Source organism: Azolla caroliniana, unplaced genomic scaffold, assembly GCF_043228905.1.
Source record: "Azolla caroliniana isolate FFs.n. ecotype wild unplaced genomic scaffold, voAzoCaro1.0.p SCAF_12, whole genome shotgun sequence".
NCBI lineage: Eukaryota > Viridiplantae > Streptophyta > Polypodiopsida > Salviniales > Salviniaceae > Azolla > Azolla caroliniana.
Genome location: NW_028230447.1, coordinates 16,821,645 through 16,838,695, shown reverse-complemented (window position 1 = coordinate 16,838,695; position 17,051 = coordinate 16,821,645). Strand labels below are relative to the sequence as shown.

At 38.9% G+C, this 17,051-nt stretch overlaps 2 protein-coding genes across 2 annotated transcripts; one reads left to right on the top strand and one right to left on the bottom strand.

Moving 5' to 3' along the window:
• The first annotated feature begins 8,617 nt into the window (after window positions 1–8,617).
• Window positions 8,618–13,264, top strand: LOC147857264 (protein MEI2-like 5). The gene is made up of 10 exons (XM_087328412.1): window positions 8,618–8,777; window positions 8,945–9,622; window positions 9,888–10,046; window positions 10,412–10,528; window positions 10,686–10,840; window positions 11,264–11,355; window positions 11,517–12,192; window positions 12,373–12,457; window positions 12,566–12,634; window positions 12,775–13,264. Exons 2-10 carry the CDS (start codon window positions 9,200–9,202, stop codon window positions 12,952–12,954), a joined length of 1,956 nt encoding a protein of 651 aa, XP_087184538.1. The 5' UTR covers window positions 8,618–8,777; window positions 8,945–9,199; the 3' UTR covers window positions 12,955–13,264.
• A 981-nt stretch (window positions 13,265–14,245) lies between these two features.
• Window positions 14,246–16,453, bottom strand: LOC147857263 (uncharacterized). The gene is made up of 3 exons (XM_087328700.1): window positions 16,191–16,453; window positions 15,997–16,072; window positions 14,246–15,625 (listed from the first exon to the last, which is right to left on the bottom strand). The coding sequence occupies exons 1-3, from the start codon at window positions 16,227–16,229 to the stop codon at window positions 14,580–14,582; spliced, it is 1,161 nt and encodes a 386-aa protein (XP_087184826.1). The 5' UTR covers window positions 16,230–16,453; the 3' UTR covers window positions 14,246–14,579.
• Window positions 16,454–17,051: the final 598 nt, after the last annotated feature.

Sequence of the window (17,051 nt, the reverse complement as noted above, 5' to 3'; positions counted from 1 at the left end):
GCACCGGAATCGACGAACCATACGTCTTCCGGACCGGAGGCACTAGTTGAGGTAGCGGCCGACATAGAGTTTGCTCTATGTTTCATCATGAACATTCCGCCACGGTCGGAGTTGTGCGCATACATTCCACCACGATCTTCGTAGTCAGAGTTGTGCCCGTACATTTCACCACAGTCTTCGTAGTCGGAATTGTGTGTGTAATTCGTGAGTTGTCGGCTTGTGGAAGCCGATTCGCGCATCTTCTTTCAGCACTCTTCTTTGTGGTGGCCGAGCTTTCTACAATATCCGCATTCGGTTGCGTTTTGACTGCTCAGGCTAGAGTGGAAGCTCCCCCTTCTTGCGAAGGTTCCTCGTTGGCCTCCATTTTGCGGCCGAAATTGGGAGTTGTTGTCGTAGGTCGGACCTCGTCCGCCTTGTCCTTGGCCGAATCGGCCTCTCGCTCGTCCGCGTCCTCTTCCTCCATTAGAGTGCGTGTAGAGCATGTGGCCTTCCGACTCATTGCTCCTTGTACGCACGTGGTTTTCTTCGACCAATAGCATTGATTGGAGCTCGAAGAAGGAGGGAGATTTCTCCCGTGCTAGAACGATGGTTCGCATCGCGCCGAACCGTGATGCGAGGCCGCCGAGGCATATTTGCACCATCTCATCATCATCTATACTTACACTTATTGAGCCGAGCGAGTCGCAAAGCTCCTTGATCTTCAAGGTGTATGTCGTGATGGACATGTCCCTTTGTTGAATGTTGTTCAACTCTTGGCGGAGTTGAAGCTTCCTCGCAGTCGTGTTGGTGGCGAAAATCCTTCGTAGATTTTCCCACGCTTCCATCGGCGTCTTGGCTTCTCGAATGTAACCGAGCATGTGGTCGTGAACACATGTCGCCAAGCAATACATCACGCGGCTTGCGGCTTGCTCCCATGTCACATATCCGGGAGCCGCTTCGGCGGGTCGGTCTTCATGCGCTCCTTTGATGTAGCTCCAATTGCCTTGTCCGACAAGGTATTGGTGCATCTTGTACTCCCAAGATGCGAAGTTGTTTCTATCCAACTTCTCGGTAGGGAGAGCGCTCCCCATTTGAGTATTCATTATGTCGATTCTTCTTCTTCTCCTTCTCTCTTCGAATGCGAGCTATGTAGCGACGCTACGATAGCTATGAGCCGGTTCTTGGTCGTCGGTGTAGAGCACAACACACGATCACGATGAGGCGAATGGGCTAGATCGAGCTACCAAATTGCTCTGATACCATGTAAAGAATCAAGAGATGGATTCTTGCGAAGCGGAAGAGATATGAGTTATGTGTGTATATGTGAGAGAGAGAGAGAGAGAGTGAGAGAGACAAGGAGTAAAACACAGAGAATACGCAAGGTTAAGTATATTAACAAAGGAGAAAGACTCAACGTTATACAAGGAGGGAGGAGGGTGCTTTATATAGTCACCCTCTCTCTTCATTAACTACATGACTCATAAAGCATGGGGAATGTGAAAGCTCATAAGTTATGTGTCATAGAATATGATTCTATGACTCATACTAAATGCTAGAATACAAAGTGGTGACTTAATGGTGACTCTTGACCGTTGGAGTGTCTATTCACTCTCAAGGTGAGTTCACACACTAGACCAAGTTGAGCTTGATTCTCAACACGGGCCCTTTACAGAAGGGACCCGCGTTTACCCCTAGAAGTGGCAGTCCCACAACCAATCACATGACTCCACTTTGACGCAGTGTCCTGGTGGTCCCACCTACAACAACTCCAACCCCTCCTCCGCAAAGCCATACGAGCAACCTGCACCAAGCACAGCTACGCCAAAAACAACAACACGATGCAGGCCGCGCCGACCATCAATACCATGTCGGCGACAAATTCCTCGTCTATTTCCCCATCCATCGTTGCGGCCTCAGCGAGTCGTTCAAGCACTAATGGATCGGTCCCTTCGAAGTTCAAAAGCAGATACGCAACACTACATATCTGCTCCGCCGCACCTCCAACAACCGCTCTACCTTTGCCCACCAGTCTCGCATGAAGCCCTTCCATCAGCTACCATCGCCCCCGCCCACGCCCATGTCATCCCCCCACCTAGAACCGTCGTCCACGCCCCGTCGCGATCCAACCACACAATGACTTTTTTTTACAAGGGGGAACTGTGGCGGTCACATGGACCACACCCAAATTAGGCCCCTACCAAGCCCCCATAATTAGAAGAGCTAATTGGAGCGGGAGAACACCCTCCACGCTAAGAGTAGTCTATAAAATGTAACTTGGAACGTAATGGAAAGGGAGGCTATTCTTGAGAGCATTTCACATCTTGAGCATTTCACACTTCCATTAGTTATAAAATTTTACAGATGAGATTAATATATACAAATCCCTATAGGGACGCAATAGGGGTCCATCTTATGTGGATGCCCACCGACTCAATAAAGGGGGAGGTCAACCATTGCTGGATGAAGGCTAGTCATTGTCTTTCAACTCCATCGGAGTCACCCTTGAGGCCATCATATTGGCTTTTTAGTGTGGCTACAACTTCACTCCATACTATTGGTTGCACGGTTTGGTTGGAGAAGACTCGTCTACACCGTTGTTTCCATAGAGTCCAAAGAGTTATTGGGTTGACTAATTCCAACACAACTTGAGATTTGGCATTGATAAGAGTTGAGTGGACATTGTCGATGGTGGAGAAGAAAACCATCCCCTCCTCCTGATACTCGTATATGTCAAGTGGGGCCTACCATGATAGCCAACATATATTTCCCCACTCGATTATGCCTTGCACCTAGCATAATTGCAATAAGCGGCCAACCCCCTGCCATATTCGATGGGACTTTGGGCAGTCCCCTAAACCCTAAACAATGGAATTCTTTATAATTTGTCACTCTACTTCTTTGGGATTTGTTACAAGTCATTATGACTAGAGCCATTGTAATGTTTTCAGTTTAATGATTTTGTCGTGTACAGAACTTCTACTAACGTGAAGAAAAGTTTTTTTGAAAACGTTGAATGGAATGGGTTTATTTGATAAACAAGTAGGATTTTCCACAAAACACTTATTAAGGTAAGGAAGAAAATATTGTTTTCTACATAAAGCACTACATATATATACATAAATTGTCGTTCTTTTTCTTATTGTATTTTAGATTGTGTCATGAACTAATGATATGGTAGATGTTAAACAGATTTCTAGAAATTGTGTAACTTGTTCTTACTCCATAATATCTTTAATTGTAATTTACCTTACATTTAATTATGTATGATGACAACGATACGCTCCTAGAGCATCTCTATCCCCTTTTATTTGATTTTTTTAACCAAAATCCTAGGAAACAATTTGCAAGCAATTAGTTAGCCATTTTTGGATTAAAGATGGATCGTTTATGGTTGTGCATACATGAATAAGGTTAGTCATGCGTCCCAAAAATGCATACTCACAAAAGGCAGAAGCTCACCAACCACTTTCTTGAATGGTAGGAGAAAGTGACTAGTGTGAGGGTTCCGGGAACTATCATAGACATAGGATGTGTATAGGAAGGTTATTCTTGCATTGGTTGATTTCTCATAGGGCCTATTATGTGGGCAATTGGTTGGATATACAAGAGAGTAATGTTACATTCTACATGATGTTATAGGTAAGAGTAAGAGGCACTCCATTTTGAATCGCTCCTTTGAGCAAGAGGTTTGATAAAGTATTCTAAATTTGCATTATAATGTGCCATAAAGCAAATTATTGTTGTCATTTTTGGGGCCAATAGCCAAGCTGATAGACATGACCTATGTATTCAGATGTGAATGATGTTTGTGTGCGTGAGTGCATCTCCTATGTGCATCTCCTATCTAATAATAGATGTAGCAATAGTCAAAGCATGAACAAAAGAGGAAGCATGTGTCCTTATTTTACTAAGAAGAATATGAAGAAAAATAATGTACTTCAATCATAAAAGAAGATTCTTAGTGAGCTCAAAGTCTACACAAAAAAGTGAGAATCAAATGCAAAACGCCTCTTTAGTGGCTCCTCGACATCAATGTGTTATCTCCTTCAAATAATGCTCTTCTAATATCAGCCAAGCTTGAAATATGAATTTTTTGAAACATCACAATTGTGCATATGTTCATATGTTCACATAGAAAAAAAATTAAGTTCTTTGCAATGTAAGCCATACTTCAAAGCATAGTATGAACCATACGTGCATTCGCATTCGAGAATGTCTCAAACATTCGAGTATGGTAAACACTTGTAGACATTATTTATTATAACTTATAAGGTTTTAAAAAAAACAAGTAAAAAGTGTAAAAAAAACATAAGAATGTTTTGATAACATACGCTTTCGTTTGCATTCATATGAAAAAGAATGTTTGCCAATGCATTCGAGTATATTATGTACTATGCTTCAAAGTGTTTGCCTATAAATTATATGTAAGGAGTTCAAGCACTATCCTCTTGATCTTCCCGTTGCATTCGCCAACGCAAGAATACACCTTTAACGTTCCCTTTCCCATTAAGTAAAAATATGTACATAATTTTCACTTAAAAGTTTTCATAGCCATTGATTACAACGAAATTTCCTTCAATAATGCACAATGGGCATCCTTTCTTTCCTAAATTTGTCTAACGGTTCCCCTTTACAAGCATATATATTTATTCATTTTTTGACTTTGCTCATTGATGTGGTTTGAGTTATTGTGAACGCACAAAGAGATAGTTTATCTCAAACAAGGACATGTAAAGTCTTTATCAAAGTCATAAATCCAAATATTGAGTTCTCACGTCATGTAAAACTTTCAAGAAATAAGGACACCATTGTACGCTTGTTTAGACCTTGACTTGGGTTGTTTTCTATACATAAGCGCTTATGTCACACTCTTATGTCACACACAAGTTTGTTGTCTTCTAATGTAGTTACTTATCCCAATTGAATGATATCACCCTTAACTTGTTGTTACTTTCATTATGAAAAAAAATGTCATGGACTATTTTGTGTTGTAGATTTTGAAGTAGCATAAATTCCCAATGTGAAAAACTATGATGAAGGGAAGAAAGGCCAAGAAGATAATCTATATCATGGGAAGATAACTTAAGAAAACCGTAATGGGTATCCTTGACAATACATCATTATTGAATTATCGTGTGAATTTGCGTCACTGCTTGAGCACTAGAATCCTTTCACAATAATATGAATCACTTGCAAAAGTTTGGCCACTAGCATCTCATTTCTATTGGACATGTGTCACTACCATTATCTTCCACACTAGTTGACGTTGTCACATCCATCGAGATGTGAACATGTTTTTGAAAACAAATTATAGAATTGTATGAGGCAAAAGAGAGTGATAGAGATAGAGATAGACACAAAGGGGGATAGTTACTAGGGGAAATACATCATTTATCCATCGTCTTGAAGAACGGCAAACTATGTGGTGATTAATGTCTCGTGGGGCCCTTTCTTCATTCATTGATCTATGAAAGAGTTCAATGCTTGTTCCCATTGTATAAGGTTATCCTATTTGATTATTCTTGTTTTAGTTAATGATGAACTAACATAGGTTGCATGTTGATGTATTGATATCGTATTACACATTTAATACTTAAGATTGTTGCGTATGTGTGAAGAACTATTGGTAAAACGTTTGATTGTTATATGATTCCAACTATTGATGTTGGAAGACATTATTGTGCTCAAGTACTGAAAATTAATACGGTGTGACTCAATGGTCAAGGTTCTCTTTCTTTTTCTCTTTTCTATAGACTGTAACCCTATTTTCACACATATTTGTTGCACCATATAGCATATCTCCTACACCAAGTGCCACGTTTGTGTATCAAACTAATGAGTTCACTATCTCCAAACATAGGAGAATGGTGTGTTTCTTTTGGTCCCACGGGTCATGTTGCTAGCATCCTGGAGGTTTGTATAGCTCTTTTGTGCCCCTTTACCTTCAATCTCTCTCTCTCTCTCTCTCTCTCTCTCTCTCTCTCTCTCTCTCTATATATATATATATATATATGTATATATATATATATATATATGTATATATATATGTATATGTATATATATATATATATATGTATATATATATATATATATATGTATATATATATATATGTATGTATGTATGTATATATATATATATCCAAGTTTAATCCTTGACGTGGGTATAATTGGTTTCTCGTGGACGTTAAAATGATCTCTCTACACAAACAAGATTAGGTTCTCTTTCTATATATACACACATATAAGACTAGTTTTAAATCGCCTTCCACATAAAGTGAGCCCCTCACAAGTGGCCCCATAATTTAAGCATATTGCAACTTGCTTTAGATTATAAAAATACATTGAACTTGGTCGTGTTGCCATAACTCAAAGCTCCACAATTGTTTAGATCACAAATGTAATTAAGAAATCGACTCCCATCCACATGCATAGCCCCCTCCAAAATATTGAATTCATGCTTGGGCTCCATATTATTCAAACCAAGTAAACCTCATCAACGTATAGCAACTACATACAAATCACCAAAAAATATGAATATAATTACTACATATAATAATGGTCATAATTCAAAGACACTCATTTTGAGCTTCAAGTATTGTTGAGAACAGATCTCGAACATTGAAGGGGTTTGCTCCTACAAAATGAGAACTTGTGCAAGAATGAGTACGATATAATGAGACCTTTGGGCAACCCACCATGTTGCATTATTGATCCAAGCTCAAATGTAACCTCTCCATCTCAAAGGTTTTTTAGCTCATTAAGGTCCATGATCTCAAATTTTGACATTACGTAAACATCACTTGAATGTTTGAACTTGCCATTTGGAAAGATTTATAATAGAAGTAGAGCAATGATGGAAATGTAGGATGTCTCAAATTTAGTAGAGCGACCATCTACTAAGTTCCCCGATAACAAATTTTGTAAGTGTTTTAATTAGCTCAAAAAGACTTATGGTAGATACTCTATAAAACTATTTCCTATTACACGATGTAACAAAGAGGACTTGCAATAGTAGACATTCTGGTAAGAAATCTAAACATGTATGAGTTGGTCTTAGAGGAGTCATGGTCGACACTATAAACCCACTTTCATTGACGTGGTGCATGAAGTGGTAGGGAAGCATGGAGGAAATAGAGAGAGAGAGAGAGAGAGAGAGAGAGAGAGAGAGAGAGAGAGTTTAATAAGTACGGTTTTGAATACAACAAGGGCGGATCCAGCTCCAATAGCTCTGAACTGGCCCATGGTGCATTAGTGAACATGTAAAGTGGTGGCTCGAGTTTTAGATGTAGGATGGCAGTCTCATATTCAATTTCGTGCAAAGGTGTTTCTTTGGAATGTTGAGGTCAGTGGGTTGCCTTTGACAATGACTTTAAAACGAAGACATATTTCTAATGGGACATGTTTTCTTTTCATGGCGGTTGATGAAGATGGCAGGCATAGCTTCATTACATGCCCAATTGCCAAAGTCATTTGGGAGGTTATATCACAAAATTGGGCATCAGTAACATGAAGTTTTTTTTCACATTTTAAGTGGGCTTTCATTAATGGTGTTAAAGCTCTACCCATGCCATCATATCAGGTTGTGCTTAACTACCTTAGGTATTGGGGGTTGTGGCTTAACTGGACCATGAGAAATGGGTCCTTGTTTGATGGGCTTTGTGGAGTACCACAACAACTCCATTGGATGAAAGGGAAATTGACTTGGCAATTTTCGCGACTATATTGTATGGAGACATTGTCCCAAGATGATGTAGATTTATGGCATTTGGTGTTACAATACTAGAGAGGGTTTGCTTTGTCATATCGCCCACTAACAAAGTACTGGAGATAGCAAGGGTTGTATGTATTATCTAGCATCTTGTTTTAATAACAAACATATATTTACTAGAGAGAGAGAGAGAGAGAGAGAGCTTAATATGGGGTTGGGGATGGGGCCTCGCGCGAGACCTCAAGTGTGTATGTGTGTGTGACACATGTCCTTTGTCGTGGTTGCGTAGAGAGGGAGAGTAAGTTGATCGACCAGTTTTCGTGGACACAGGGATTGTGTGGGGAATCATGGGTGGGAGCCTAGTCCCACCCCTAGGAACAAAGACACCATATACAAAAGAGACAAGAGATGTGTGGACCCCCCCCCCCCCCCCCTAGACACAAGAGACACCAACACCAACACCAAGAGAGAGAGAGAGAGTTCCATTAGAGAATAGAAGTATTTTTGGCATGGCACACTCTCCTCAAACACAAAGACTCTAGCCAAAAAAAAAAACACAAGAGTATTTAAAATAATAATAAAATTTATTTATTTATTTATTGGGGTCACAATTGTAAATACTACAAAAATTATCAACCTCTTTGTTTTCTGATTTCTCAGGTAAAGGACAAAATAAATGAGAGAGAGAGAGAGAGAGAGAGGGAAGCTTTTTGTTTTCTTCTTGACAAAACAAAACAAAAACTGATAAATATCTCAAATGCTATTATTTGTTTTTATATCAAAATAAAAAGAAAGAAGGATCATTTTTAACCATTGAAAGTTTGATGATGTATTTGATGATGTCATCTTGCCTGCTCTGCTTCTCTCTCTCTCTCTCTCTCTATGTATCTCCCCCTTCTTTAATATATTGTTTGCTCATATGGCAATGGGAACAAGGGGGGAGTAGATATACAGAGCTTTTACTTGCTTGTTTACTTCAGGTGAAATTAGAGACAAGAGGCAAGAGATAGATGAATGAGCAGCATTTCTCCAGTTAATCAAATCAATGATTGCTCTCCATAATGCTGTTCATGGATTCACAACCAAAATGGTTTGCTTGCTTCTCTCTTCTCTTTTATATCTCTTTGGATATAGTATCTCACTGAATGCTGAATGTATGTGTATGTGTATGTGTATGTATGTGTATGTGTGAATGTGCATGTGCATGTGCACTTTGATTAAAATCAGAACTAACATAATGGCATTCTTTCTTTTCAGTCTTAGATCAAAGGCTATACAAATATACCTAACTACTACAACACCTCTAGTCTGAACCTCCAGCTGATGGGATCATTCGGACCTCAGATATAATTAAAAACCTAGTAATACTAGCCACTAATGGGTTGGACAAAAAGCTCTGGAACTTCATTTTGATCTTGGGTTCTTCCCATCATCAGTTGCTACCATTTGCTTGACCCTAATTAGGGGATAAGTAAATATTGTTCTGGTTTCATAAGGGCTAAATTTGAGGAAATGAGTGAGATGGGCTACTCACATTTTGGGATCAATGCTGAGGAAGAAGATACAGATGAGCCTCTCGATGAAGAAATGGTGAGACAAGCAATCGGGGGTCTTCTTCCCGATGGCGACGACCTTCTTCAAAGTATGCATGCCATGAGTCTATATATAAACCACCTCGATGAAGATGTCGATATATTTAGTAGTGGAGGTGGATTAGAGATGGATGGGGATATACAAGGAGAATCACGGAGAAGTGCAAATCATTACACGAATCATGTCAATGATGATATGCTTGGAGGTACCAGATGGGCGACCGGAGGGTTCAGTTCAGCATTGAATGAGCATATGTTATTTGTGGAGCACCCATCAAGAACTCTATTTGTTAGAAGTATTAGCAATGGTGTTGACGACTCGGAACTTCGGGCTCTCTTTGAGGTTTTCCTCTCTCTCTCTCTCTCTCTCTCTCTCTCTCTCTCTCTCTTCATCTCCTAAGGAACTCTGCACCTATGCTTCCATCTTGTAAACAATTGGCTATGAGATTTTCTTGCTTGGAGTATGGTGTATATTTCCATTCCTTGTGAAGTTAATGCAAGATATATTATGTTAGTTTGTCTAGTTATAATGTCCTTGTCTATGTATGTGAAAGTGTCAATTATGTCCATGTGTACTCTATGTCTTACATTTTGTTGCTTCATGGCAGCCTTTCGGGGACATACGTAATCTTTATTCGGCATGCAAGCATCGAGGCTTTGTTATGGTTTCTTACTTTGACATTCGAGCAGCTAGAACTGCAATGCGTGTTCTCCAAAACAAACAACTAAGGAACAAAAAGCTTGACATTCATTTCTCCTTTCCTAAGGTATGGAGTTCAAAAGATGGAACAATTGTTTTCATATGTGCATAAGATTTCATTATACTATATATGTATTCGGCATGTCTTGTATATATCTTATATTGTTTCATACTGATTGATCCTTACCTTTTGTTTTTTGAAGAACATTTTTCACAGCCTTGAAACAGTTAAAACAGTTTTTTCAAATGAGTAGCTTAACTTCTCTTTTACAATCTCATGTTTTTGTTTATCTTGAGTTTTTTACCGTCTTTTTTACTGTTCGAGTTTTGAACGTTCTTGAAAAGAATTGAAATAAGTACTAAATACATCTTTTGACAAATAAACGAAGCAGGCAGGTATATGCTAATTTCTTTTGTTCTTATAATGTTTAGGACAACCCATCAGATAAGGACATGAATCAAGGAACCCTTGTCATTTTCAATGTAGATGCATCGATATCTAGTGATTATCTCCTTGAGCTATTCGGAAGATATGGTGAAGTAAGGGAGGTAAATATATCTTCATTTGTTTCTTCTTGCTGGCTTTATTGTCAAGTCTTATTGTTTCAACTCTTTATGGGGGGGGAGGGGGGGAACAAACAAGAAAAGGAGAATTCTCCAAGGTTTCTAGCTTGGAAATGACCGATGGTATTTTTTTCTTATGTAGATTCGTGAAACTCCACATAAAAGTCACCATAGGTTCATCGAATTTTATGACATCCGAGATGCAGAATCAGCCTTGAAAGGACTGAATAGGGCTGTTATTGGAGGAAGATGTATAAAGTTAGAACCAAGTCGCCCCGGTGGCACTTCATTACGCATGTATGTGATGCACTTTCCCATTGTTATTTTTTCTTTTCTTTTTTCTAATCTCATGTGGTGGTATGATAGGGTCCCCTCGATCTTCGTTGCATTTTCTTTCCTCCTATACAAATAATGCATCTTTAAGTTTCTGAAAATTCTCCAGCTAATACCCCTCTATTGTGAATTCTTCCCATTTAAATTTCAATCATTTTCTCTTTGTACTGCCATAGAGGTATTCTAATTTCTGATGATTGCTTGGTATGGCATGGGTGTATTCTGGGTAGCATACATAGGGGTATCCTTGTAATGTTTTGGTACTACTACATAGGGGTACCCTCATAAGTATTTGGAAACTTTGGGCACTCTTCGACCAAAACTTTGTTGTTCCAGTGATTACATTCCCTCTTTTAAGCATAATACTCTGCATTATCATTGAATCAGTTCGCCGGAACATTATGTGGATCAATTGGAGCAAGGAATATATGGTTCATATGATACACAACCAACTTCACCTTCTCTTGGATTTTCTCCAGGTTAGTTGAGCCATTTACTTACTTGATTGAACTTAAACATTGAACAACACTTTGCTTGATGGCTTTCTAATCATACAAGTTTTTATACATTAATAAGCCCTTATGGAATAATCTGCTCGATGAATTTCTAACACCCAGACAAGGTTTGCTTGTATCTATAGGTCCTTGGGAAAAATTAGGGAACTCCCTGGAGAGTGGATCGCATCGATATTCAGCAAGAACATGGAGCGGTGTCGGGACAAATAGCCCAATGGTTGTGAAATCACAGCCCCCTTTCAATAACACTGAAAACATAACGGATTCCCCAACATTTCGTAGCTTTTTGCATACCATGGAACATGCTAGTGAACCTCAAGGTTTTGGTTATGGAAACCGGTCCATGAATACAAATTTGCATTTTTTGCATCAACATTATCTCAGCCCTCTAAATGGAAACCCCTCCTCCTTTGAGAAGCAATTTGGGTTTAATTCTCAACAAAACTCACCAGATACTCCTCTCTATGGCTTAGGCTCATTGGGATCGAGATCTTCCTTTTCTGTGTCGAAGAATGTTACCTCCCCTGTCTATAGTCAACATGGGGGTATGAAGGAGAATTTTGGAAAGTTGGATCATGAAAGCTCTGGGTTGTTGTCATCCCTGCATTTCAAAAGTGGTGGGAGTTTTGTAACTAACATGGCAAATTGTGATGTATTACAACGCGGACGGTTTCTTCAAAGGACAGAAAGTAATGTGACACCCCAACCCGCCGCAACAAATGTTTATCAGCTTAATTTGAAGAGAATCTTGCTTGGCGAAGATACTCGTACGACACTCATGATAAAGAACATACCCAATAAGTAAGTCTTGTCATTTTGTATATGATTGATGTTGTTAAAGAACATCACAGCAATCCTTTTCGGAAAGATTTGCGATACATCTTATTTGCTTCTGAAATCTTGATCAACTGTTTATTGTGAGAAAGATAAAAAGAAAAAGAAAAAGAAAAATCGTTTGAAAGCAAAGCGATTGTTTCACAGGTATACGGTGGAGATGCTTTTAGAAATGATCGATAAGACGCATCGAGGAATGTATGACTTCGTGTATTTACCAATAGATTTCAAGGTATATAGTTTTTCGTACGTAATGGAGACTGTAATCTGTAATTTTCCTTAGCTAGTTTTTCAAATATCACCAGTCTGTTGTTTTAACTTGATCTTCCACAAAAACCAGAACAATTGTAATGTCGGCTATGCCTTCATCAACATGATATCTCCATCGCATATTATCTCCATATATGAGGTATGCAATGAATTAATGAAATTTCTACCCCGGCTTGATTGATTGAAACTTACAACCTCTGTTTTCTTTTTCAAAGATCATGGATTATTTTTTTGTTAAGGCGACAAATGACAATCTTTTGTCTGTTTTGTCCAATGAAGTTATTGGATGGGAAGAAATGGGAAAGGTTCAACAGTGAGAAGGTGGCATCATTAGCATATGCAAGGATTCAAGGAACACCTGCATTGGTTTCGCACTTCCAAAGCTCGAGTCTGATGAATGAAGACAAGAGGTGTCAACCCATTGTTTTCGACCGAGAAGGCCGTAGGAAGATTCCATAGGATGACTGCATAGAGGAGAGAGGGTGAATAAGTTGTAGATATGTATTTTGATTCTCTCTCTCTTTCTCTCTCCCTCGTTGGTGATACTACATTGTAACAGCAAATTCATGAAATATTTTCCCCCCGTAGGTTATGTTCGGTCTCCTGAGGACATCAATAATATATCTATCCATCTCTCGAGAGTTATGTTTAAGATGAACTCTATGAGAGGACTTTCTTTTTCTTTTGTATATAGCCCATAATCAATGGCCATGTATAGTTTTGTGTAAAAACAATGTTGTCTGAAAACAAAAATTCTCACTTCCTCCTCTTTGCTATGTAATGACTGCATACTCACATATTCTCTTTATTTGCACACTTTGTGGTGACTTTTATATGGCAGATATACAAAAAATTACATATGTTTTACTGTGTCATAGCAATCCGTACATGTTTATGCATGTCATGAAATTTTATATATATATACCTAGAAAGATGAGTCCTGAGAAGAAATAAATACTGTTGAGTGTCAGAGATCACACATCCTTATGTGGATGCACTAGATTATGTAATATATACATGCACAATATGTACATACACATGCTAGGCACATGTATGAATATTAGAAAACAAGTTTCTTTCTTTTACTATTAAGGCAAGTGCATGTATGTGTATGTATGTATGCATGTGTATGCATGTGTATCTGTGTTTGTATATACGTACAAATATACATATATGCATGTATGTACATATAGGTGTGTATGTAAGTATGTATGTATGAATTATGTATGTATGCATGTGTATGTGTGTTTGTATATATGTATATACATACATATATGCATGTATGCATGTATGTACATATACGTGTGTATTTAGGTATGTATATGTATGTGTGTATTTAAGTATGCATGCATGCATGTATGTATGCATTGTGTATGTATGTATGTCTGTGCGCTCCTGTAGTATTACAAAAAAAGAATGCATCATCAATGATCATCATTGTCACACAGCAAAGTTGAAGACAGCTTCTCAATTTGATCATCAATCCCTCATCTCAGACAGCTTTTCAGTTCCATCCCTCAAAAGTTGTGTTTGACTCCAATACACACACACACACACACACTATGATGAATGTGTATTTACTCTCTTTCTAAGGAAGCAAAAAGCATAAAAATACATCAAGAAGAAATACACATTTTGCAAAGGAACAGTTTTCATGCTTGCATGTTCAGAAAAGGACTAATTCCCAAGAAACAAAAACATCATCACCATCACCATCGGTGTAGGCATAGCATATAGCCTTTACCACCTATGTATAAATGCATCCACACAAGACTTTCTTTCTTCCCTTTGCAATTTTCTCTACATTTTAAGTACATGTATATATATCATGTGTAAAAAAGAAAAGAAAAGAAAAACTCCACATATATGTGCTAAATCTAGGTAACCTAGCTTAGCTAGCCTCTATTGATACTAGGAAATATTCTCACATGAGCCCCAGTAGTTTAGCTTGGTAGCCAGCTAGCTGCCATTGTTGCATATCTAACTAAATGGTCCAGTGTGGAAAGGCTTCAGTCACATTCATCAATCATATAGGGCTTACATACTTACTAACTACTACATACATAGATCATGCACACATTTGTCTACATGACTATGCAAACATTGTTCGCATTTTCGTCGCTAAACATGTGGGTAGCATACTCTTCAGCTGAACCCATCTCGGACACGAAATACTCGGGGCTAGTCTCAACAAGGACCATCGGGGGAGGAGCCACATGCTTGTTCATATGTGAAGGGCTATTAGTATTACTGCTGCTACTTGCAAACACTCCATCACCATCATCACCCTTTTCTTCCACAACTACCATCTCGGGTTTCTTTCCTTCGCCTGCCCTGTCTGGCCTCAATGGCAACGATCCTTTCTTCGGGATGGTGTCAGACCTTGATTTTGCTTCCTCGGCCCCTCCTGCTTTTGCTTTTGGTTCATCCACTAGTGTTTCAGCTTTCTTGAGGTTGCTTTCCACATCCACACCTCCATTGCTAGTGTTCTTCTTCTCCATGCCTTTGATCGCATTGTCCATGGCCATGCTTTTGTTGTTGACATTAGCATCACCATCCCCACCATTAGGTTTCTTGCAACCACTTGCATTATTTCTCTTGCTATTGTTGTTCCTTTTGTTACCATTTTCCGCGGCTTTTTTTGCGCCATTGTCGTCTTCTTTCTTCTGGTTAACTTCTGCATTCTCTTCCTGTTTGGCTTGCAACGCAGCTGGATCCTGTTTTTTATTTTGATTTTGATTTTGATTTTGATTTTGCTTTTGATTTTGTCTTTGCTTTTGCTCAGGTTCTTCTTGCTTTTTTAATAGCTTGGCCTCCCCCTCTTCCTTAACCTCTTTTACCTTACCTTGTTGGACCACCTCTTCTTTCCCTTTAACAACCTCTTCCTTTCCTTTTATAACACCTTCTTTTCCTTTAAGAACATCTTCCTTTCCTTTCATAATACCTTCTCCTTTCCCTTTAAAGACATCTTCCCTCCCTTTGAAGCCATGACCAGGTGGAGCTTCTACAGTGGGCCATAGCTCAACAACCTTATGAGCCTTCTCTAGCTTTTTGATCAATGTCTTAGCATCTGCAGTTCCTGTGATTGTCACCTTGCTAATACTTGCATCAATATCTACTGTATACACCCCTGCAAACCAAAACAAGGAGCAGGGGAGGAGGCACTGTGTTATCTCTATTATCATACATAACCCATATGCATACATAGATACATTGCATTTACACAGAGATACAAGCACATATAGGTGTAAATACAATGTACCCATATGCATACATACATACATACATTGCATTTACACAGAGATGCATACACATATAAGTGTAAATACAATGTATTTGCATGTAATTATATGCAGATATGAAGTCCCTCCAATGCTGCAATAGCGCTCTCAAATGTACATACATGCTACATACAACTTCCACATGCATACATATATGCACACAGAGACATACAGAGAGAGAGAGAGAGAGAGAGAGTGAGAGAGAGAGAGAACCACATACCTTCAACTTTGTTGAGAACTTTTTTCACCTTCTTTTTGCATCCTTCACAATGTATATGGACTCTCAGATGAATGGCCTGTAGAACAACATATAACACAACGAAAGAAGAGAAAGAAAAGGGAAACCATGTGAGGGTAGAAGCAAGGAGCAAGAGATAAATATATGTCTCAAACATGAAATATAAAAAAAAAAACCTCTATTATAGGTGTTGCAGGTTTGCTGTTGTTGGCCATGTCTTAATTTAGCACATAGTTGAGGTGTGGGACAAATTGCAAAGACAAACAAGTACAGAGAGAGAGAGAGAGAGCTAAAATGCTAAAAGCAAAGGTGAAAGACAGAAAGGAATAAGAGAAGTCTTGAGCTGAAGAAGATGAAGAGGATTGAAACTGAAGAAAATGATGGTGGTGGTGGTGGTGGTGATGATGATGATGATGATGAAACTGAAGAAGCAAAAGATGGAGGAGGGTATGAAACTGAAGAAGATGGAAATGGGGAAGAAGAGGAAAAGAGACTGTCTTGCTTTGAAAAGAAGGAAAGAGAGAGAGAGAGAGAAAGAGAGAGAGAGAGAGAGTGTGTGTGTGTGTGTGTAAAGTGGTACCTCTGCTCTCTGCTCTGCTCTCTGCTTCTTCTGAAATGTCTTGAGGTGATGGGGTTGCAGAACAGAGCATGGCCATACATGCATGCATGCATGCATACATACACACATGTACCCATACATGCAAGCATACATACTCACATGCATACATACATACACACTTGCATATACACATGCATGCATACATACACACATGCTTGCATACAACATGCATACATACTACACACATGCATACATACATTGCATGCATGCATGCATGCATGCATAAATACAAACTCTTTCATTATGCATGCATGCGTTACATACATTCCAATCTACTCTTTCATTCATTATGCACATACATACATACATGCATACATTATTCCAATCGATGCATACATACACACATGCTTACAGTACATACATACATACACCATTAACACATACATCATCACAGTCCACGTATGTAGGTATGTATCCA

Coding starts and splice junctions, on each gene's coding strand:
- LOC147857264 (XM_087328412.1), top strand. CDS start 9,200: ATGAGTGAGATGGGCTACTCACATTTTGGGATCAATGCTGAGGAAGAA. Junction 10,841..11,263: donor GGTGGCACTTCATTACGCAT/GTATGTGATGCA, acceptor TCATTGAATCAG/TTCGCCGGAACATTATGTGG. Junction 12,193..12,372: donor ATAAAGAACATACCCAATAA/GTAAGTCTTGTC, acceptor ATTGTTTCACAG/GTATACGGTGGAGATGCTTT.
- LOC147857263 (XM_087328700.1), bottom strand. CDS start 16,229: ATGGCCAACAACAGCAAACCTGCAACACCTATAATAGAG. Junction 16,073..16,190: donor CTGCAACACCTATAATAGAG/GTTTTTTTTTTT, acceptor GTTGTTCTACAG/GCCATTCATCTGAGAGTCCA. Junction 15,626..15,996: donor AGTTCTCAACAAAGTTGAAG/GTATGTGGTTCT, acceptor TTTGGTTTGCAG/GGGTGTATACAGTAGATATT.